Source organism: Mastigoproctus giganteus, chromosome 4 (assembly GCF_048544385.1).
Source record: "Mastigoproctus giganteus isolate SK-2022 chromosome 4, ASM4854438v1, whole genome shotgun sequence".
NCBI lineage: Eukaryota > Metazoa > Arthropoda > Arachnida > Uropygi > Thelyphonidae > Mastigoproctus > Mastigoproctus giganteus.
This window is the reverse complement of record NC_143578.1, coordinates 192632947-192656818: the sequence shown is the minus strand read 5'-3', so window position 1 is coordinate 192656818 and position 23872 is coordinate 192632947. Positions and strand designations below refer to the sequence as shown.

Sequence of the window (23872 nt, the reverse complement as noted above, 5' to 3'; positions counted from 1 at the left end):
AGTAAACCTGTTTAAATGACAAAGAAACGTAAGCAAGTAGTGTTGGGATTATCACAAAAAATTGAAATAATCAGTCGTCTAAGAAAAGGTGAAAGTACTACAAGTATAGCATTGGTTTATGGAATGGGAAGAACAACAATAAATGATATAAAGCATGATGCCAACAAAATTGTAAATCACGTGTCAAAAATGGAAACCACTGATGGTCAAGGTGTGTTTGCTTTAATTGTGGTCCAGAGTTTCTCCTATATACCACTGTAGCATCTCAAAAGGCAAAAGGCAAGGCTGGCAAGTGTATGTAGGCGTGTAAGTATGTGTGGTGTTATGCTGAGTGCCAGCAGTTGGCGACTTCACAGCCAGAGGACACCACTGTTAAAACCACCACTGGTAATGTTAAAAGTCAGAAAACAATGAAGCTTGCTAAAAATGAACAATTGGGTACTGCACCATTTCAGTGGTTACTTCAAAAGCGTAGCCAAGGAATTCCATTGTTGGGACCTATAATAATCGAAAAAGCTATTGAAATCAATAAACTAGGCAGAGATCCTTCATTCAAGGCTAGCATCGAATGGTTGGACAAATTTAACTTTTTCCATGGTATTTGACAGTTGTCGATCCAGGGTGAGAAGCTAAGTGCAGATAGCGCAGCAATTTCTGTTTATCGTGAAATACTACAAAAGGAAATAGCTGAACGAAGTTTGGTTAAAGACCAAATATACAACTGCGATGAGACTGGCCTCAATGACTGAACTTATGGCACCGGGATATAAGATGCAAAAAAGATCGTGCACTTGGATATAAGATCAAAATCAAAAAGCTGAATGGTTGATTTCTCTCAGAATCAACATCTGTTCTAAGTTGGAAAGGTAAAGACTTTTCCTCTCCAGTGGAAATTGCAAGTGCCTTGGCAGAATGCTTTTCTCAAATCTTTGCCACATCAGCATATGAGTCAGCTTTTAAACAGGAAAAAGCCAACACAGAAAAGAATAAGCTGAATTTCAATATGACATCTCTTCTAAATAACTGACCTTTTACATTACTCAAACTAGAGAGGTCCCTAAGCAGGTTAGCTAATAGTGCACCAGGGCCTGATGAGATATACTATATGATGCTTAAACAAGAAAGCTCTGAATTCATTACTAATATATTTCAACTGATATTCTCAGAAGGTTACTACCCATGTTCTTGGCACCACTCAATAGTCCTAGCCTTTCCTAAACTTGGAAAGGATCAGTCAGATTTATGAAATTATCAGTTTCATGAATCTCTTAGCAGTTGCCTTGGTAAGACAGAAAAAATGATTCACACTCGATTAGTATGGTATCTAGAATCTCACTCGGTGATGAATCAGTAAGGTCTAGAGTTGACCGGTTTCAAAAAAATCGGTCAACTCTAGGCCTTATGATCAAGGCAGAATCAAACATACAGAATGCTTTTATCCATAAAGAACATCTTGTCATGGTCTGCCTGGATATTGAAAAAGCCTTTGATACTACTTGGCACTATGGCATTCTTCAAAATCTCTATGCCACAGGACTCCTGGGCCAGCTATCACTAATCATACAGAGCTTTCTCAAAAAACAGAACCTTTCAGGTGCATTACTGCATTTCACTATCCCGAACAGTTGTCCACAAGGATCAGTTCTTAGTGCAATGCTCTTTGCAGTTAGGCTAAATCAGTGTTTCTCAATCTTTTTTTAATTATCGTCCCCTAAAGGGCTTTTTTAGACTATTTTTTTTCATAATCCCCCCCCCCATTAAATTTTAAACAAGAAAATACTTATACTTACTCTTTATTCAATGGAATCCCTGAGCCTGATGCTTCTTAGCTAAAAGTTCAATGTTCTGCATGATGTTAGTAAGTTTAATTCTAATGTCTCCTCTTCACTATATCAATTCTGTTTCTTTCCTTCATTAACATTTTACTTATTAAACTAAAACCACTTTCAACCATATAAGTCATTGGAAGACAAATTAGTACTTTGGCCATTTCAGACCACATTGTTGGATAAAGAAGTTTAATTGTTTTTGATCCCCACAACTCAGCCATTCCACCTTTTTCGAATTTATATTTACATTCTTTGTTACATTTTAATTCAATGAGTTCTTGAATTTCTTCACTTGCAGACCCAGCATCGCATCCAATTGGATCTATCATCAATGCCTTCACTTCAAAAGAAAATAAATTGGGAAATCTATTTTTCACTTCTTCTTTTAAAGAACACATGGTCTGTGAATAATTAAGATTATTCTCATAAAATATTATATTATTTATAGATTTTCAAGCTACAAAATGAATTCAAGAAAATTAATTATTTAATGAAATAAATATTTAATGAACAATATGCACCGTATTCATTAAATATAAATTTTTAAAGTGTGTATACATAATTTTGAAACTTATGCAATTAGTTGCAAAAGTGCAACTTTCAGCTAATTTGCAATATATGCAAAGTAGTTGTAAATATATATATATATATATAATGTTTGCAACTAATTTGCCTATAATCGATTTTATTAATTATTGAGTTATGCTTATAACTAGCTACAATATAGATCCTGTGGCCTTCACATCACAAAAAAAAAAAAAAAAAAAAAATCTTATCCAAGCCTCAGAAAAGTCAGTATGGAAACATAACCAGTTTCTTTGCCTGTTTAGCATTGACTGGGAGGCTTTGATTCCAAGATTGCATTCACTTTTCTTGGTGTTGGATGGATTCCATCTCAATCCAATATATGACCCAGATAGGTGGCTTTTTTCAAGAATAGATTGCTCTCTAAACATATGAGTAGTGAGATCAACCTGAATTAGCACTACTAACAGAAGCTTCTGATGTGTCTCAAAATCTTCCATATAGACCAACAAATGCACCTTGGTACATCACCACCTCCTCAATCAAACAACCTGTCAATGACCTTGTTCATCAGACCTTGAAAGCCCCTATTGTAGTATGCGGACATGTGTAGGGCAGCACCTGGAACATCTGTTAAACTCTGCCTCATCTCTCTGTGAAGAATCATTGTAAAAGGGACAGAAATGTGATTGGTATATGTTTGTGTGAGTAGTGTGCATGTTCTGTTGTGTTCTGGCCACTTGGCTACCCAGAAGCATCAGTCTCTTGGAGAGATGATTCTGGGTACTCGTTCACACCACTGGAAGGTGGGCTAGTTCCAGTAGAGCACATATTGTCTCAAAAGAGACTCTGAGCCACCATGTTGCCAGAAAGGAGGGGCAGGATCCTCTAGGACCCATTTCAGAGGAATAGAAGAAAGAAAGAAAAATCCTCTTGTGCTGGTTATGAGAAATAATAAAATGAAACAAAAAGCCAGTAGTGCTGGTTAAGGAAAAAAAAAAAAAAAGAAGCAAAGCTGGTATTTCTGCTACATGGTAGAAAACATGTATTTCTAATTATCTGTTAATAGGATGTGTGGAATTTGATAGCAGCCAGTGTTCAGATACAGCTTTGAGAAAATTCTGGCTCTTGTAATAAATCATCTCACATATCATCAGCATTATCAAGAGAGAAGTTGATATATATAAAATATGTATTTCCTGGGAACTAGGATAACTCAAACCTCTAAGTATAAGCATAATTTGGCATCTACTGGAATTATGAAATTTCTCTCAGAAAAATAACTACTACTGTTACATATATGATATTTTTTGTTTGGAATTATTGAATTATTATAATATTATTAACCAGTCCAAATTCAAGAAATATAGTGAAACCTCTCTAACCACCTTCGGTTCCACATGTTTATAGAGGTGGTTGCCTTGTGGAAATATTTAAAACTCAGCTATATCATGATATAACAAAAATTTTAATAGGAAAATAGAAATAAAAGTCTTATTTTATTTGAAACTATAAATTTTTTTTACATTAATTATAAAAAGTCTTAAAACTAAAATATTTTTATTTTTTGAAATATTTCGGTCTGGATGATTTTGTATTTTGTTGAATTATTCCTTTTCTAAAACAGTTTCAAAATCATTTAATAATTGTAACGTTTCATTATTACCTAAATTGCAAGATAAATTTTTAAGTCCTGAAACAGTATTTAAACAAGGTGCCTCCGTAGCCAGGTGGGAAAAAGCAGCAGTGCGTAGCACACACTTCTTTATTAGACCAGGGTTCGAGCCCGTCACCACCAAATACGGAGGATGCGGAAAGGTCAGGGAATGACCACCACTTGTCCCAGAGCAATACAACCTTAGTTGCTAATGCTCCTAAAAACCAAATAACAAACAAACAGTATTTAAACATTCTTGTTGGAATTTTAATTTCTTTTACATCCAATTCATTGTCAGTGTTCCTAGCAGAATCATAAAGTTCTTCCTGGTTTTCACCATCATTTTCACATGACTGAATCTTCAAATTCCATATCAATACTTACATTTATCTGCTGTTCAAGTTGAACAAATTCATTTTGGATTTCTATAAAATCGGTTCTAACATCAGTATTTAATTCTACATTTATTGAAACACTTTTTTTTTTTCACTAATTTACATCAATTTCACTAGTTTCACTAATTTTTTTCACTAATTTCACTAGTATTTTCACTAATACTATTCTAAGCCAATAGGAAACGTTATGTATTCAACAACATTTGCTAGTGAAATTTTTTTTAAACTAATTCTTCAACATTTCATGCCATGTCCATATTTGCTTACTAATTTAGTTAAAATATGTCGGCAGCAAAACAATTTAAATGATTGAATGATACTGTAGTCCAGTGATTGACAAACACTTGACATTAGCAGCAAGAAATAATAAATTGACATTACTTAACTTGAAATTTTTGGGATGACATGGGGCATTATCTAATAACAGTAAGATCTTCCTTTTTTTTGTCCAAATTATGAAGCCATTTAGAAAAAATAGCATGTCTCATGCTTTTTTTATTGACGAATCAATCAGCATTCATGGATGCCATATTCATGTTTTTGAAACATCTTATTCTCGGTGCAGTATTAATTATAAATAGGTGTTCTTTTTGTCCCAAAGTAAAATTGTCAGTTTTTTTTTATATAACCAAAAGAATTGGAATATCCTTGTACTTAATGGATTTTAGGCTTATGAAGCCTGTACCATTATCTCTCTTCAAAGAACTGTTCGGTCCATCTCTTTCTGGGACACCCCCCCCCCCCAGTAGGTTCTTAGTTCATTGCCAGTTTTGGTAGTCTCTTTCTACTCATTCTCTCTCTATATGTTCTTTCCATTTTAACTGATAATTTTGTATTTCTTCTATTGTGTTGGAAGTGTTTAGTCTTTTTCTTATATCTGTGTTTCTTTGTTGATCTAGTCTTGTTAATCCCAATAGTGGTCTGAAAAATTTCATTTGGCCTGCTTCTAGACATTGTCTATCCCTCTTCCCAAGTGTCCATACTTCACTACCATATTTAAGTGCTGCCTTTGACATTATGTTATGTATTTGTAATTTTGTTTGTATTGTCATTTGTTTGCCAAAATTTCTTTTTATTATTTCATTCATTCTATTGTAAGTTTGTAATTTGTATTTCATATTCGTTTTAAATTCTGAAATCCTATTTCCTAAATATTTAAATTCAATTACTTGTTCAATGATGTTTCCATCTATTGGAACCTTTAAAAACTAATGATTTACTTGGTAAAGCACGATAACAGAGGCTAGTTTCATCTATATTAAAGATGTCTTTGGGTTCATATTGTTGTGTTAAAGATGGAAAACGTGAAATCCACTGTTTCACAGATGCACTTTCACCACACAGTCTTCAAAACTGTTATTTCTGTTACAAAATTTTCTAAACCATCCATTGCTGACAGAAAATGTGCCATTTCTTCAAGCTTTTGCAACAAAATTCACTACTGGGATTATGAAATTTCTCTGAATTTTTCATAATCCCAGTAATAGCAGGAGCTTTTTAGTAGTGGTGTAATAGTATTGGCAAATGATGCAAGAAAGCAAGCTTATATAACATCAGCCAAAAAAAAAAAAAAAAAAAAAAGCACGCACGCACTTCACCCATCTTTACCACCCAAGAATTTGTCTAGTTCTTTGAATTTATTCAAACTATCCACTTCCACAACAACAAATACAAGCCTATTCCAACGATCAACCATTCGCTGGCTGAAGGCAAACTCTCGCACATCTATCTTGTAATCATCCTTCCTTGGCTTAAATTTATGCCCCTAACGTTGTGTAGTCTCAGTAAGAGGAAGAATGCCATTCACATTCAGCTTACTCAATCCATTCAAGGTCTTAGTCAGATCACTCCCAACACCTCAGTCAGATCACCCACAGGTCCCCAGTTTCCATATGCTGCAATTTGCAGAACTGAAGCTCTTTCTAGGAAAGAGCACCCTTTTGTTTCCTTTGCCATTCTCTGCACCCATTCCAGCAGTTGTGCATTATAGCCACAGTTGCTGATGCACCAACAAACCTAACAACAACAACAACATTCCAGCAGTTCTACATCCTTCCTAAATTGAAGCCTCCAGACCTGTTTACAGTACTCTAGTTTCTGTATATTATTGACAAAACCTCATGAGCTGCCCTTGCACAAAGTCTGCACTGCTCAGAGATTTCATATCTGACTGCACAATTACCACCAGGTCCTTTTCATTTTCTACTACCGTGAATGTAGTTCCACACAGTTGATAAGTTACTCTCAGATTACTGTTATCCATATGCAGTATCTTGCATTTATCATCATTAAACTTTAACTGCCATTTCTCAGCCCATCAAACTAATTTTTCTAAACCTTGTTGCAGTAACATACAATCATTACTGTCGTTAACCACCCTGTCACCCTTTGTATCATCTGCAAACTTTGACATTAAGCCTGGTATACTTTCATTAGTATCATTATAAGTATTTAAAACAACAATGGGCCCAGTACTGAACCCTGGGGAACTCTACTAATAACATTAGTGGAGTTTCCCAGAGTACACAAAGAGCAGTGCCCATTGATAACCACTCAACCATCCCTTTATCCGTAGCAGTAACTTTCTCTTAATGCCACATTGCTCCAGTTTGTACAGCAGTCTTTTATGTGCAACAGTATCAAAAAATTTGAAATCCAAGTACAGTGAATTCTGGTTATTTGGGCTAAAGATGGAAAATCGGTGCAGCCGTTTATTTGGGGCAAATCTTAAAAAAACAGCAATCGAGGAAATAGCCAGGGTTTACTTCGCTTAATTGGGATAGCATGCCGTTTAATCGGGGCAGGAGACCGCAGCACTGGAGATTACCGTACGATTATCTCTGACGGTACCACGTGGTTCAGTCGAAATTCTGGAGGTCACAACCATAAAACAAAAACAATTAGCAGTCACCTGTTTATTGGACTTTTCTGTTAGCGAAATCTATCATAAACGGACAGTAAACTCGATCTTACTGAATTTTTACTGTTTTAAATTTTAACCCCCACCCACAAATGTCACTGAACAGAAATATCAACTAGTTTGTATGTACATATTACAGTACGTATTAATTATTCTGATTATCACATATTCTTCCGATTTTCACGTATCATTTAATTTTTTAATTGGTAAGGTAATAAAGGGTAAATTTGTGCTTAATATATCTTTGCTTTTATAGCCTGTGGATAAAATTCCTCCTATTTAATTAGAATTGCTGTTTAATAGAATTAAAATTCAATTCACAAACGTGATCACAATGACTGGCACTTACTACACATCGTATAGTGAACGGTACTTTACTATGGTGAGTTCGTTGTAACGTGATTTGATTGTACAGTGAACTAATTGTAAAGGGAGGTACATTGTATTTTTAACTATTTACGTGAAACTTCGGATAATTGGGGCAGCCACTTAATCAGGCCAAAATACACTAGTCCTGATGTGTCCCAAATAACCGGAATGGACTGTATATGATATCAAAATTATTTTTTTGCATCCAGTTCCTTTGTGATCGCATCATAGTATCCAATCAAATTGGTCACACAAGACTTTCCTTTGACAAACCCATGCTGTGTCTGAACTATAACAGTCTTGCCAAGACGATCCTGCAGTGCTTCTTTAATCATTGGCTCCATTATTTTCCCCAGAACAGAATTTAAACTAACAGGTCTGTAATTATTTATGTCAGCTTTTAATCTCCCTTTATGAATTAGAGATACATTTGCACATCTCCAGCCCATAGGGACCTTCCCTGAATCTAAGGATGCTGTCATAATTATGGCTAAGGGTTTGCTCACCTCCTTTGCTGCCTCTCTTAATATGATTGGTTAGATCTCATCAACCCCAGTACCTTTTTTATGTTCAGCTTCAACAATTTCTCTTCCACTTTTCTTTCTTATCACAAAGTCATTTAGGTCCCAATTGGGGTGTAAGCATAGAAGTCATTGCTGCTTTTCTTGGCATTCTTTGCCAGAGACTTCTCATAATTTGCATTAGCTTGCCTAACCTCCTTTTGGCTTGGTTACAGACTAATTTATATCTACCATATCTCTATCACCTGATAATTTATATGCATCCCATGTGCTTTTCTTCTCTGCCACTTGTCTCAGTAGTTCACCTGACGTCCATTTAGGTCTAAGCTTTGAGCAATATTTCTTTGTTGGTATGAAAAGCCTAGTAGCTTCTTTGATTACCTCTCTGAATGCTTCCCATTAGAATTTGTTGTTGGTAACATCATCAGAAACCATCATAATCATCACCCTTAAGAAAGCAAAAACCTTTCCCTTTACCCTTGTTATGTCTTTAATTAAATTCCACATTAGTACACTGTGATTGCTGCCACCCAGTGGGTCTTCTACCTGCAGATTCTTAATGCATGTAGAATCACTGCTGATAACGAAATCAAGATTATTGCTTCCTCTTGTTGCATCTCTAACATGCTGCTATAGAAAACAGTCATATAAGAAATTTACAAAAGTTTTACTAGTGTGTGAATGACGAACCCACAAATTGCAGTCAAAATCTGGAAAGTTAAAATCCCCCATTAAAAGACATATTGAATTACTGGCTCACTCTATTTCTCCATATAGCTGTTTGGTGTACTCATCATGGTCATTAGATCTATACCACACTCCTCTCAATTTTGTTTACATAATATTAGATTGATTCAGTATTGCATTGGCCACCCATATTGATTAGATGCTCTGCCTTAGATTTAATATGCTTTTTAACTAAAAGCCTAATCCCTCCTGTCTTTCCTGTATACATTGTACTCCCCCATACTCAAAATCAGAAATTCAGCATCACTTTTATCAGAGTGACACCATGTCTCCGCTATCCATACAATGTCTGCACTTGATGATTAATCAGTACTTTAAATACATCAAATTTATTTACAATGCTCCTAGCATTAGTGTACATACACTAATGCTCCTAGCATTAGTGTACATACACATGTTCTTACTCTTAGTTACCTTTACACAGCCCATGTATTGGCTGGTTCCTAATTTGATGATTGATCAGTACTTTAAATACATCAAATTTATTTACAATGCTCCTAGCATTAGTGTACATACACATGTTCTTACTCTTAGTTACCCTTACACAGCCCATGTATTCGCTGGTTCCATGATGACCCACAGCAGCTCCTAAAATCCCTGACACCTTGCTTTCCAGACTGCTTCAGTTTCCAATAGAAGCAGTGCAAGAATTGCCCATGGCTCTAGTTAATCTAGTAGTCTGTGGATCCCCCCCCCCCAAGCTAGCAGTTTTCTGACCCACTAATCACTGTTTAAATAGCATCAGCAAATATTCTTGCACCCCCCTTTCTGTTTAAGTGTATCCTGTGCCTGTAAAAACAGTCTCTCTCTCTCTTGTTAACAAGCACAGGCCATTCTGAGAAAAATTCTACGCCATGAGCCTTGCACATTCTCTCCACGGCTGAATTGATTGATAAGGCTCTCAACATGTATTCCCTCCTATTGTGTCTTGGCAGAATTATAGATACTTTCAAATTCAGTCCTAACTCAACTTTTTTTTCTTGTAGTATGGACTGCTCACTGGAATTCCTCTAGCACAAGCACCATCAAACTAGGCTCGAGTTAACTCTAATTTCTTGTTATGTTTCTCATTGAATATTTTTATTTGCACCCTGAATACAGTTTTCTGTAAAATCTTTTGAATTTGCATTTTAGTTCATTTATACTTTTCTGCAAACCATCCCTTTGCTTCATCTTCTATAAGTTTCACTCGCATTTCTAAATTTAAAATTTTTATTTTATTATTTTTTTTTTCTCCTGCCATCATGTCTATATTTGAATATGGATAAATCAGAAATAAATGAATGGAATAACTATTTGATAGCAGTATTTATACAGTTACTTCAGAAACTCCAAATTCATAGAAACCTGTGAAAAACATTGGCCGTGAAACAATAGGATTAACAGTCCCTCTAAAGTAAGACAATGATCATCTTAGAGAATTACAGATTCCTAAGTCTACAGAATACATTGGCCCCAAAACAGTGGCATTAACAGTCATGTTTGGTCACTGTACAAAGCTTCATTTTAAATCTCCACTGCTGGTTTGTCACAGGTCTTAACTCATAGACAGGGATATACAGGCAGTTCCCACTTTGAGTTCCCAGGTTTACTAGTTTTTTTTTTTTTTCCCCCAATTATCAACAAAATTGAAAAAATAATAACATTAATTGCAATAAATAAATGCTAAACATTCATAAATACGGCATTTTCATGCACATAGCGTTTGTTCGTTCGGGCAGAAGTGTGTCTCACTCACGTAAATAAAGCAGTTACCTTGCTGATGTTACAGAGTGGTTGTGTTGCTCTTCCTTCTCACTGCCTTATCTTTTTTCAAATTTAGCCCCCTTATTAATACTGTATAGTATGCCAAAACGAAGTAATACTACGGAGAGTGATGTTAATAAAAATAAACAGTGAAGAGGAATATTAGGAATAAAATATGAGATCATAAGCAAACATGATCTCATTATTCTTCATCAGTTGATGATGAAGAAGAATAAACATTCTTTAACATTTTTATGACATAAATAGTTGCTTGATTTTAAAGGCTGTGTTTTCATTTCTTTGGATAAATAAATCATTGTTTAAGCATAGAATATTGTTTTGTTTTTAATATTGTTTTGTTTTTAATATAACTATGGATAAATTTCATTGTTGAGAACGTAACCCCTGTTTTTAACATTGTCTATGGGAAATAAATTCTCACTTTACGAGCGTGCTAGGAACGAATTAACTCGTAAAGTTGGGAATACCTGTGTTTAATTTTATTTTATATGAGTGTTAATATATATAAAACTGATTCATTATTGCTAAAGATTAAAAATATTTATTTGTAGGTAGATCGTCTAATGGAACTACATTTCAAATACTTGGATAAAGTCCATCTCATTGATAATCAAATAGAAAAGGAAAAATCAGTATGTATAATATTTTTTTAACTAGGAATGGTTATATGGTTTTGTATTTATACCATTATTGATGGGAATTAGATGTTTATGGTAAATTTAATCTTAGTCATATTGTTGGGTGGTCTGTTAATTTGCCTGAGATATTTAATGCTGTTTTGAAATGTATTTGTTACATTTGATTTATTTATTAGAAAATGTTAACATTAATGTTTTTAAGAATGCAGGAGATGAAATAATCTCCTAGTTTCTTCAGGCTTTTGGTATGTGCTTTCTTATCTTGCTTAAAATTTAACTTGCAAATAAGACAATATATAATCTGAGCAGATGTATATATTTTTTGTTTATGCTAAAATTCGTTTAACATTTAAATGCAAAGTACAAGGGGGTATCAATCAAAATGTTCATACCCTGACCTAGATAAAACATCAGTAGGGAGATGCCATATTTAATATTAGTTGCCTACATTCAATATTAACACGTGAAATTTCAATCCCGTACGTGATCATACACCAGAGGTGGAGCCCAGAATCTGAGGAAGGACACTATGGTTGACAAAGTGGAGTATTGAGCAGTGATCAAGTTCCTGCATTTGCAGGACAAGAAAGTGCAGGAAATTGACAAAGAAATGAAAGCTGTGTATGGGCAGAATTGTCCATCCTACAACACTGTAAAAAAGTGGAAACAGAAGTTCCAGTGCTGTCGTACAAGTGTCTGATGAGCCAAGAGAAGGAAGGCCATCAACATCCACAGTCAGTGAGATGGTTGCAAAGGTTGAGCAGCTGGTGCTGAGTGACAGACATGTGACAATTCACTTCATCACAAATGCAGCAGGAATTAGTTATGGGTCTGCCACAGAATTTTACTTGATCATCTGTACATGTCTAAGGTCTCCACACGATGGATTCCAAGGTTGCTAACGCCTTTGCAGAAGCAATGTCGAATGCAACGTTCTCGCCAGCTGTTGGATTTGTGTAATGTGGATGTTGAGAACCTTTTTGATCGGTTGGTGACACAACGAATGCTGGGTGTACCAGTATGATCCAGAGACTAAAGACATGTCAAAGCATTGTGTGGATTCCACTTTGATTTGTCTTAGAAAGTCATCAATGAATGGAATCGTGGTTTCAGGCAAAAAGTGCAGATTTCTATGATCAAGTCATTAAACAACTGATCCATAGATGGGAGAAATGTGTTGCTGTGCATATATGTGGAGAGTACATAGAAAAGGATTAAAGTTTCACCTTCTAGGGCTATTATTTCTAGGTAAGGATACGAACCTTTTGATACCTCCTCGTAAGTATCATTTATCCTGTTTCTTCCTTCTTTGACTGTTTTATCTTTTTCAGGGATGTATGGTCCCTGTGGAATGAATTTGTACCAATTTTGAATTGGGTGCCCAGTTAGTGAAATTATTTAAAAAAATCAAATTAGAATAAAAAAAAAAGTGAAAAATTTTCATGTTTTTTATTCTAATTTAATTTCACAAAAAAATTTACTTATTTTTTTTTATGTAACACTGCCTTCTACATATATACACTCAGTGATCACTTAATTGTGACCACCTATCTAATATTATGTTGGGCCACCATTTTCACAGATAATAGCTGCTATTTGCCTAGACATTAACTCCACTAAATGCCGAAAGATGTCTGTAGGGTTCTCCAGCCATGCTGCTTGTAATGCTTTCCACAATGTCAGAATAGATGATGATTGTATGACCATAAGCCTCACTTCCCATTCCAAAACATCTCACAGGATTCACATGATCTCCTGCCAGTATACCTCACCAGTGAAAACAGTGAGGACTACCAGCAGCAAAACATGCTCCATATTAAGCAGCCGCCACCACCTGTCAACAGTTACCTGCCTGGACGATGGGTCCATGGATTTGTGTTGCTTTCACTACACACCTAGGCATGCATTGGAGTGTTGAAACTTTATATGGACTCATGTGACCAGCACTCTTGTTTGTCCTTTGGTGGCCAACCAATGTGTTGTTAACACCACAGCATTTACTGTTGATGATGATCAGCAGGGAGGAGAGGGTGTCTCTTGGGTCACCTGCTGTGGAACCCCATATGTCTGAGTGTATGGCACATAGTCATTTGGGATATTGTTCTTGCATTCACCATATTATATTGCAATGTCAACAGTTACCTGCAGTTGACATTGCAATATAATATGGTGAATGAGATTGCAATATAATATGGTAAACACCCATCTTACGCAATCCTTCACAGTTCTGTCAATAGAAAGTAGTTTGACACCATACTTTGTACACTTTAATTACAGTGTGCTATAAGCAGCTGACAAGACGTGCCCGATACTCATTGCATGATCTCCCATAATCATGCCCTTTCGAAACTCCATGATATCTTTACTATCCCATAACTGCTGAAGGCATGATCTCCTCTTTAAAATTATTTTTTGTGCTAAAATGTAAACTTTTACATTTACTTAAAAACACAGATAAGAGATGGTGACACTTACTGGACAAGTTTAGTATACAGGTAGCCCTCGTTTTGCACCGGTCCGATTTGCAATAGTGTCAGTCGCTAACCACAAGGCCATGAATATTTATTTTCGCAATTTTTTTTATAAGTTGAAAATTTAAAGTTGTTAGACAAAATTTATTGGCATCATACTGTACTATGTATCGTGCGCTGTTCACGTGATCAAGGACAATCTGAGCCAATCAGCAATTAGCACATCCGTATCATAGCCAGTCAGAGATGAGAAAGCATCCTGCCCTCAAAGTAGCCACTCGTGGATGCAGGTGGTAAAGGTCCCAGTGAAGCATTCACATTGTTGTTGTTGTTATTTACGCCATTTTCACGTTTTGGAAATTTATTATGCTAACATTTTTTATTAATTGTGCTATTAATAAATTAAATAATAATTAATAATAGTGATAATCGTGTGCAGTTTTTGCCAGTCGTGTTATAAAGTTTTTAATTTAATAGAATAAAGAGGTGCTACATCTGGTTATAGAAGTTCAATGAATCCTAGTGCAAATGAAAGTGTGAAAAAGGCACTTCGATCTATCACATTGATAAAGATGGAAGTTATTCAGAGGATGGAAGCTGGTGAAAGCCACCCTACTGTCTCCATCGACTATTACTACGATTATGAAGAATGCTGATAAAATAAAACAATCAGTGCAAAGTGCTATCAGAGTAAGTGCTACACAAGTTAGTTACAGCAAAAGTAAGCTTTTAGAAAAAATGGAACAGTTGCTGACACTTTCTTGATGATTTGAACCAAAAAACATTCCCTCGACCCAAGCTGTAATAACTGAAAAGGCTGTAGGTTAAAAATAAAAAACTTGTTTAATTAAAAAAGTTTATTTCTGAGCTTTAAATACTCTAGTATTTAAAGCTCAGAAATAAACCTGAGATAAACCCTTCCTCCCAGGAACCTAACCCTGGCATAAATCGAGGACTACCTGTACTTGGAAGCATTATTTCAAATGTTATTTGAAACAACCTTGAAAAATATATACAGGCTGGCCTCAATTAACATGATTAATTCTTCCCACAAGCACATCGCGCAAAACGGAAACGCATTAATCGAATATAATAATCAATAGGAAAAATTATAATTGGTCTGTGATCTTCAGGAATATCCATAAAGAATTTTAAAAATACCTTTTAAATAACTTTTTAACTGCATACCATAAACTGCATAAAAGATAATAAAAATAATTATAGAATTAAATGTTTATTGCATAAAATACATGAAGAAACTAACTATTTGCTATGGAAATAGTTAGTTTCTTCAGTTTTTTTTTCTAATATTTCTAATACAGAAAGCCAAAACTGTTCTAATAATTGAACAGTTTTGGCTTTCTTTTTTTCATCATACAATTTCTGATAGCTGACAACAAGCTTCTCTAGGCCGTGGCAAAATAACATGCTTCTTTCGATGTTAGGATCAACGTCCATTACCTTTTGTTTAAGGTTCTTTGCGATACGAAAGATTTCACCTAGTTCTTTTACCGTTATCTCCTTTGTGGTAACATTTTCATCTGGTTCACATTCTTTTTCCTTTAGCTTATTCGTATGCACACTGTTCCACTATTTGACAGAGATTGTTGTCACTTAGCTGTTCTGAATGTGAATTCAGTGATTCTCGAATGTTAGCTGCACCAAGCCTTTGAAACTAACGTCATTACCAATATCAGTTATGTCTTCAATAACTTTTTGAACTGCATCTTTGAAGCCAGTAAAATCGTTTGCACAATGGGGTAAAAGATGCTTCCAAACTGCTCTCATATTGCTGGCTGTCACTTCTTCCCATGCTGCATGAATGTTTTCAGTGGCCGCTCATATGTTATATTTTTTCCAAACTTCTGGTACAGAAATTGCATTGTCTCCTGTTGTAGCTTCAAGTGCCTATGCAAATGTTCTACAGAGATAGTAAGCCTTGAAAGTTGCAACCATCCCTTGGTCCATGGGTTGCAATAACGAAGTCGTATTCGTCAGTAAAAAAACAACTTTCACATTTTTATTTAAGCCACCAAGTGCAGGATGTCCAGGTGCATTATCTAAAAGTAACAGAGCTTTAAAAGTAAGATTATTTTTCTTGCAATAGGCTTCAACTGTTGGACAGAAATAAGATGTAAATCAGTCTTCAAATAGGGCTTTGGTCATCCATGCTTTTTTATTTGAACGCAAAATGACTGGAAGAGTTCGATGGCTGTATCCTTTTAAAGCCCTAAATTTTGTGTATGATACGCAAGCATAGGCTTCAATTTAAAATCACCTTCCGTGTTACCTCCTAATAAAAGCGTTAGTCAATTTTTTGAGACTTTATACCCGGGTTGTGATGCTTCATTTGCAGCCAAATAAGTTTTAGTTGGCACCCGTTTCCAAAATAGGCCCGTTTCGTCTACATTAAATATTTGCCGATCATCATATTCACCATCCCAAATGATTTTTTGCAATTCTGCAGGAAATTTGGCTGAAGCATCTTCATCAGCACTAGAAACTTCCCCTGTTACTTTAACATTATGCAATCCTGCTCGATTTTTGAAAATCGTTCCAACCACCCTGAACTAGCAACAAACATTTCTGTCTCCCCTTGATGTTTTGTTTCTTTGAGCTTAGTTAAAATGTTAATAGCTTTGCTCTGAATATTGTACTTAGATAATGGAATTCTTTTTTGATTGCAATCTTTTATCCAAATCAATGACTTTCCATTTCAGTCATTATTGGAGTTCTGTTTCTCATCTTTTGCAAAGCAAAAGAAGTTGATGAAACTTTACCTTTCTCTTTATATTCGTCCTTATGGCTCAAGATAGTTCGTACAGTAGACCCACTGTATCCTAGATCTCTTACGATTTTCGCATGGTTTGCACCACTTTCATGTTTTTTAATAACTTCAAGTATTTCCAGCTAAAGTAATAACTTTTCTTTTTTTTTTATTGCAGTCACGTTGTTTTTCACTCTATTTTATCCATAGTTAACAGGGGTAAAAAATTAGAATTTTTAAATACGTCTGCACATAACTTTATTAGTAGGAGACAAACAAGTAACACGTATACTTCCGATGGTTGATGGAACACACTGAGGCGGCAGCAGGCATCAGATGCTTAGCGTGCGATTCAAATCTTTTTCAACTATCACATAAAGATTGCATTAACTGGATTGCATAAAGTAAAAAGTTGTATAATTTTTTCAAATCGTGGTAACTGAAAAACGTGTTAATCAAACTTGCATTTGCGAGGCCTGGCTGTACACATATATATACTTTAAGTGTGTATGTGTACTCCAGAAAGGGTTAATAAGGTCTTGTAAATTCTAAGAAAGCAGTATACAGCCACTCCCTGACTTACGCAAATTCGACTTTACATAAATTTTTGCCGGCCAGTGCAAATTTAAAAAAAAAATCGTGGCAATATATTTTGCATCCCTTAGGAAATAAATGGAAGACCCAACTAGGATGGCAAAATTACGTAGATGCCATAACTCCATAAAGCCAAGTGCCTTAAAATAAAGTATAACATTCATTGTGTTTATATTGTAATTCATCTCTTTGCTTTTATTAAATAATGCTCCTGGACATCCTATGCACCAAGATGATTTTAATTCAAACGTGAGAGTTACATTTCTATCACCAAACATGACTTCACTCATCCAACCTATGGATCAGGGTGTTGTTTTGAATTTCAAAGCATATTTGCGCACATTTGCTCAGGCATTGACTGCATTAGATAGTGATAAAAATTTGATGTTAAGAGACTTAGAAATCTTAGAATATTTACCATGCCATCTTAAACATTAATAAGGCCTGGGCAGAAATTACTAAAAGTTGTTTGTCATATTGGAAGAAAGTATGCCTGTGGCAGGATTTGAAAAAGACTAATCATATGAAGAGATTACAGATAAGATTGTAAAGCTTGCAGAGTTACTTAAGTTGGAGGCTGATGCCAATGACATGGAGGAGTTAATAGATGAAGAAGAGAAGGAATTATCTAACAAAGAACTTTTTGACTTTCAAGCAGCAATAGTGAGAGAAGAAAATGCTGATGCGACCTCAAGATGAACCAAATGAGGAGCGGCGACACTTCATCACCAGAAAGGTGGCAATGGAATTTTGTGAAATTGCATCGGCAATGGCAAGATCTGAGAAGATGGATCCTGACAGCGAACGATTCTTAAAAGTTAACAGAGGAGTGAATGATATGCTTGCTTGCTACAAAGAAATCTATGAAGAAAAGAAAAAAGCTGCCGTCCAGCCATCCATTAATATGTTCGTTTGTAAGGATGAGTGGCTGACCCCTTCTAAATCTCCACAGCGGCATACTTATCAGGAGACGTTGATTCTGGCAACGATTATTTTAGATTGTAAGGTGTTTGTACTGGCACCTGTCTTAATCTTTTTATTGTACATTTTGAAGAATGCTCTAATTTTGCCTGTGCATGAGAAAAAAAAAAAAATTGAATAATTCTATTTAAATGTTCAATCAAATTCAGCATTCACAGTTGCGAGTGCTGCATAAGCATTTAGGGAAATTTCGACTTACGTAAAACTCGACTTGTGCAAAGTTCCGTGGAATGCAACCTTTATGTAAGTTGGGGAGTGGCTGTATTGGTTTGGTTGTATTTAATGTCATTTGCCTGTAGCATTTATGGTTTCCAGTGTGTTTGAGAAAGAAAACAAAGCCCCCCCCCCCCCTTGTGAAATGATATTTTCCAGAACATCTGTAACCATTAAATAATTACCATAGTTATGGTAATTTATTTTAGTATTTGGAGATGCTGTTTTGATATTTCCACATGTACTTTCTGTTACAACAGATGATAACCGTTAAGTCCGTATATTCCCATACATCATATTTTCTAAATCTTAAACATCAAGGCCCTAACTATTTATAAGCTAACCTTATTTACAATAAATTAGCACGTGTCTGTAATATAGATATCTATCATACATGATGGCCTGCCTCTCCTCAGATTACTATTTCAGAAGCTACTACTTTTAGTTTAGTTAAAATTTGCCATTATACTGTTTTTAATTTTAAACAGGATTTAAGGTACAATGAAGAAGAAGTGAACACAACATTGGAGGATGAATTTTATTTAAGGAGGCTGGAAGGTGGACTTTTTACTTTACAACTTATTGATTACGTTATGATGGATATTTGCAGTTCTGGGCCTACATCAGTAAGTACACTAATTTTTATTTATATATTTTTTTTGTCTGCTTTAAGAATGAGTTTAAACCTAATTGTAGAGGTTGTTTGAGAATGATTATTTTCCCCCATCCCCTTCTAAAACAAATTTGTCATCAGCACATTCGATTTTCTGTGCAGCTTTTTTTGATGTCTGGATTTATGAGAAGCATTCAATAAATTATTTACCTATTTATGAAGGAGATGAGACAGAGGCAAAAATCTTTTTTTATTTTTAAATGTAATTCCCCTGAACTTTAATACACTTGTTCCATAGTCCTGATGTAGCCAAGTGGTCAGGAGTGAGAGTTCAGTAGCATGCACTCTTTGAATGAACCGGGGTTCAAGCCCGTGATTGCTAAATGTGATTAATGTTTATATTGCTAATTTATTGTAAACTCTTCTGACCTGGTGATCATACCAAAGTATAAAGAACATTTTGTTGGCAATGAGGAAATACCAGACAAGACAAATAAAATTCTTTGTCTTGTCCTTCAAAGAATGCAGAAGTAGCAGACTCAGTCCATTATCATCAGCAAAGTGATGCCCACATACATTTTTCTTGAGGTGTTGAAACAGGAAGTAGTCATGTGGGGAAAGCAGATCCAGACTGTACAGCATTTTTCCTTTATGATGTCCCTTAGGTTGTATAGTAGGGATGCATATGCTTCCCCAGTGACTGTCTGCTTGTGTTCCAAGTAGTGAATGTATAAAATTCCCTCAGCATCCCAAAAAATGGTAGCCATAATCTTAACAGCTGAAGGTTGTGTCTGAATTTTTTGGGTTGGTGGAGAACTCTTATGCTTCCATTGCATTGCTTCTTGCTTGGTCTCAGGATCCTAGCGATGAACCCACGTTTCATCATTCATAACAATTCTGGAGATGGTCTTAGGATCCCTTCCATAAAGTTCTAAATTCTCCTCACAACACTGTACACTGAATTGCTTCTGCATATGGGTCAGAAATCTGAAAACCCACCTTGCACTGACCTTAGTCATCCCCAAATGTTCATGGTCGATGGTTATAACTGTTCCCTCAGATATGTTACATTACCTAGAGATTTGGGACACCGTTAAACATCTGTCATTCAGTACAAGGGTTTCCACAGCTAGGCCCATTTCTGGAGTGGTTGCTGTCACGGACATTCCGGGACGTGGATCATCTTTGGTGAACTCTCTACCCCATTTGAATTGTTTTGACCAGAATTTCACGTGGTACTCCAAAGGTGCACCATTGCCATACACAGCCACCATTCTTTTATGAATGGCCTTTGGCCCATTTCCATATATTTTGTTCAGGCTTCTGAATGATGCTCCTATTTCAGCAAATCCATAATTTTATACTGGTGTCTTCCTCCTTTCTGTTACGGCAGCACAACCTAAAAACATAGTGGGATTAAAATTAGTGTGATTCAAGTTGAGATATGTAGGAACATGATAAATCATGACTTATTGATATATAACTATGGGCAGTACCTTAGGTAGATAACCCCTCGTGTGTTGGAAACCATTTTTTTGCCACAACTAAAACTTCATTTTTATTTCAATGTTTAATGCTTTCCATTTATTGAAACATTTTGCACTCATTGTGTACAGTAAGGGTAGTAAAATTATGTATATTTGGAACTGTATAAAATTTTTTTACACACAAAATATAAATATGCATTGTGCTTTCACGGACAATCATAAACTAAAATAACACTAACGAGAAAGAGTATAATGTGGTGGTCCATGGATTTTGTGTTTAAACTTTCATTCCTTATTTGGTGGCACATTATAGCAGGATGAGCTGTTTAGTGCAGACAGCAAAAAAAAAAAAAAGTCAATGTCTTCTCAACAATTTAATACGAATATTCTTTGTAGCTCTGCTTTTGTTCAGGCTTTAAACTAGCCTTTATCACATGTCCAGAATTGTCTGTGATAATTAGTAGCAGCAAGTGATGTACCCTCACACTGGTTGCATTTGCTCTGTACACACTATTTCAATAGTTGTCCAATAAATAATAACAAATTTGTTTAGAATGACATTTCGGAATGCATCTGCAGAATATTTAATGAACCACTTGCTGTATATGGTACCGGCAGACATCCTGGTCAGAAGTTGATTTGCATGCGTGTGGTTCATGCACCACATGTTTCAATTTCTGAATTTTTTTTTTTTTTTAACTCCAAATATATTTGCTAAAGTATTGTAATGTTATGTGATTTGCCATTAAAAGATGTAGCTTTTTCGGTAATCATAATTTGGCTACTGTATAGCAGATGGCTTCACTTTCATGAACTATCACTGAGATGACTTCAAGAGTAAACTATTATTATTACTGGCAAATAAAGGAGAGAAAAGAAACAAATTTTAGCATTTTCTGAGAGTTACTGTCATTGTTATACTTGTATAACAATGACAGTAATAAAAGTATATGAAGGGGTATCAAAAAGCTCGTACCCTGACCTAGATAAAACATCAGTAAGAAGATGCCATTTTTAATATAAGTTGTCTACATATTCAATAACTAACATGTGAAATTTCATTCCTGTAGGTCATTGGTGGCCAATGAGTCGATCGCGGATTTAATTTTGGTCGATTGCGACGAATTTTAAATATACAGTCATCCCTCGATTTGTGCAATGTAATTTTTGAGATGGTAGATCGCGGAACATTTTGAAGGAAAAAAGTAGATCACATCACAAATTAAGTAGCCACTCCTGCTGTAGGTAATTGTACACCAGAGGTGGAGCCCGGAATCTGAGGAATGATGCTATGGTTGACAAAGTGGAGTATTGAGCAGTGATCAAGTTCCTGCATTTACAGGGCAAGAAAGCTCAGGAAATTGACGAAGAAATGAAAGCTGTGTATGGGCAGGATTCTCTACCCTATGACACTGTAAAAAAGTGGAAACGGGAGTTCTATTGCAGTCATACAAGTGTCTTTGATGAGCCAAGAGAGGGAAGACTATTGACATCCAGACGGTTGCAAAGGTTGAGCAGCTGGTGCTGTTGTTGTTGTTATTGTTGTTGTTATTTGGTTTTTAGGAGCATTAGCAACTAAGGCCATATTGCTCCGGTGCGGTGGTCATTCCCTGACCTTTCCGCATCTTCCGTATTTGGTGGTGACGGGCTCGAACCCCGGTCTAATCAAGAAGCGTGTGCTACGCACTGCTGCTCCTTCCCACCTGGCTACGGAGGCGCCTAGCTGGTGCTGAGTGACAGACATGTGACAATTCACTTCATCACAAATTATGCAAGAATTAGTTATGGGTCTGCCCACAGCATTTTTCCTTGACCATCTGCACATGTCTAAGGTCTCCGCATGATGGGTTCCAAGATTACTGATGCCTTTGCAGAAGCAGTGACAAATGCTGGATGTACCAGTATGATCCGGATACTAAAGGCATGTCAAAGCAGTGGAAGCACACCACCTCTCAAAAGGCAAAGACCACTCCATCTGTGAAGAAGGTAATGTTGTCTGTGTTTTGGGACAGAGATGACAGATTACCTACCTCAGGGTTCCACGCTTACCAGAGAAATCTTTTGAAAAAGTTACGCGATGCTTTGAAGGTGAAAAGGCATGGAATGTTAACCAGAGGTGTCCATCTTCTGTGATACAATGCACCGGCTCACATGGCCATTGCCACCACCAACTTTGTTGCCCAATGTGGCTTCGACCTCCTGCAGCACCCACTCCATTCTCCTGATCTACCTTTACACTTCTTGTTTCGAGAAATGAAGAAACCATTGCATAGACATCGCTTTGATTCATCTCAGGAAGTCATCAATGAAGTTGAATCGTGGTTTCAAGCAAAAAATGCAGACTTCTATGATCAAGGCATTAAACAACTGATCCATAGATGGGGAAAATGTGTCACTATACATGGAGAATACATAGAAAAGGATTAAAGTTCCTGTGAAGTTTCACCTTTCTAGGGCTATTATTTCAAGGTAAGGTACGAACATTTTGATACCCCCTCATATTGACATGCTTTTATGTTTCATTAATTTCTATAATGGAAACTGGTTGATAACAGCAATTCAGAAATGGATATGTTTTAGCATTAGTAGATGCGTATGATGCAGGAAAGCAAGCTTTATGCAGCATCAGCCAAAAAAATAAATAAATAAATGAAAACCGCTCCAATTTCATCCCTCCGTTCGTTCCAAATACCTGCCCAGCTCAGCCTTTAAATTTATTTAGGCTATCAACTTCCAAACAAAAGATGAAGTCTGTTCTACCAACTACCTGCTGGCTAAAAGCAAACTTTCACACATCTATCCTACAATTGTCTTTACTCAATTTGAATTTATGACCTCTCAGGTGATTATTCTGAGCAAGAGGAAGAATCCCATCAGCATTGAGCATGCTCAAACCATTCAAGGCTTTATACACCTCATTCAGATCACCTTGCAGGTGCCTAGTCTCCAGACACTGTAATTTGCAAAACTTAAGCCTTTCTTCGTAAGAGCATCCCTTTGTTCCATTCACTAATCTTGTTACCTTCTCTGTACTCGTTCCAACAGCTCTACGTCCTTCTTAAAATGAGGCCTCCAGACCAGTATACAGTACTCAAGGTGTGGCCTGACCATTGCCTTATACAAGGGGATAATCACCTCCGTATCCCTGCTAGAAAAATTCCTGTATATCATTGACAAAACACCATGAGCTACTCTTGCAGACCATCTGCACTGCTCAGAAAACTTCATATCTGCCTGCACAGTTACTCCCAAGTCCTTTTTCATTCTCTACCACTGTCAGTGTAGTACCCAGAGTTGATACGTTATGCTGCGGTTACTGCTTCCCATACGTAGTACTGTACATTTGTCAATGTTAAACTTCATTTGCCACCTCTCAGC

The 23872-nt window shown here is 36.0% G+C and overlaps 1 protein-coding gene across 1 annotated transcript in view; it reads left to right on the top strand.

Moving 5' to 3' along the window:
• LOC150087289 (beta-catenin-like protein 1) overlaps positions 1-23872 on the top strand; it is a 233417-nt gene that overhangs the window by 193403 nt on the left and 16142 nt on the right. The window contains exons 14-15 of the mRNA XM_090371950.1: positions 11282-11362; positions 18883-19020. Of these exons, the coding sequence (XP_090228076.1) occupies positions 11282-11362; positions 18883-19020 (219 nt within the window). The remainder of the gene's footprint in view (positions 1-11281; positions 11363-18882; positions 19021-23872) is intronic.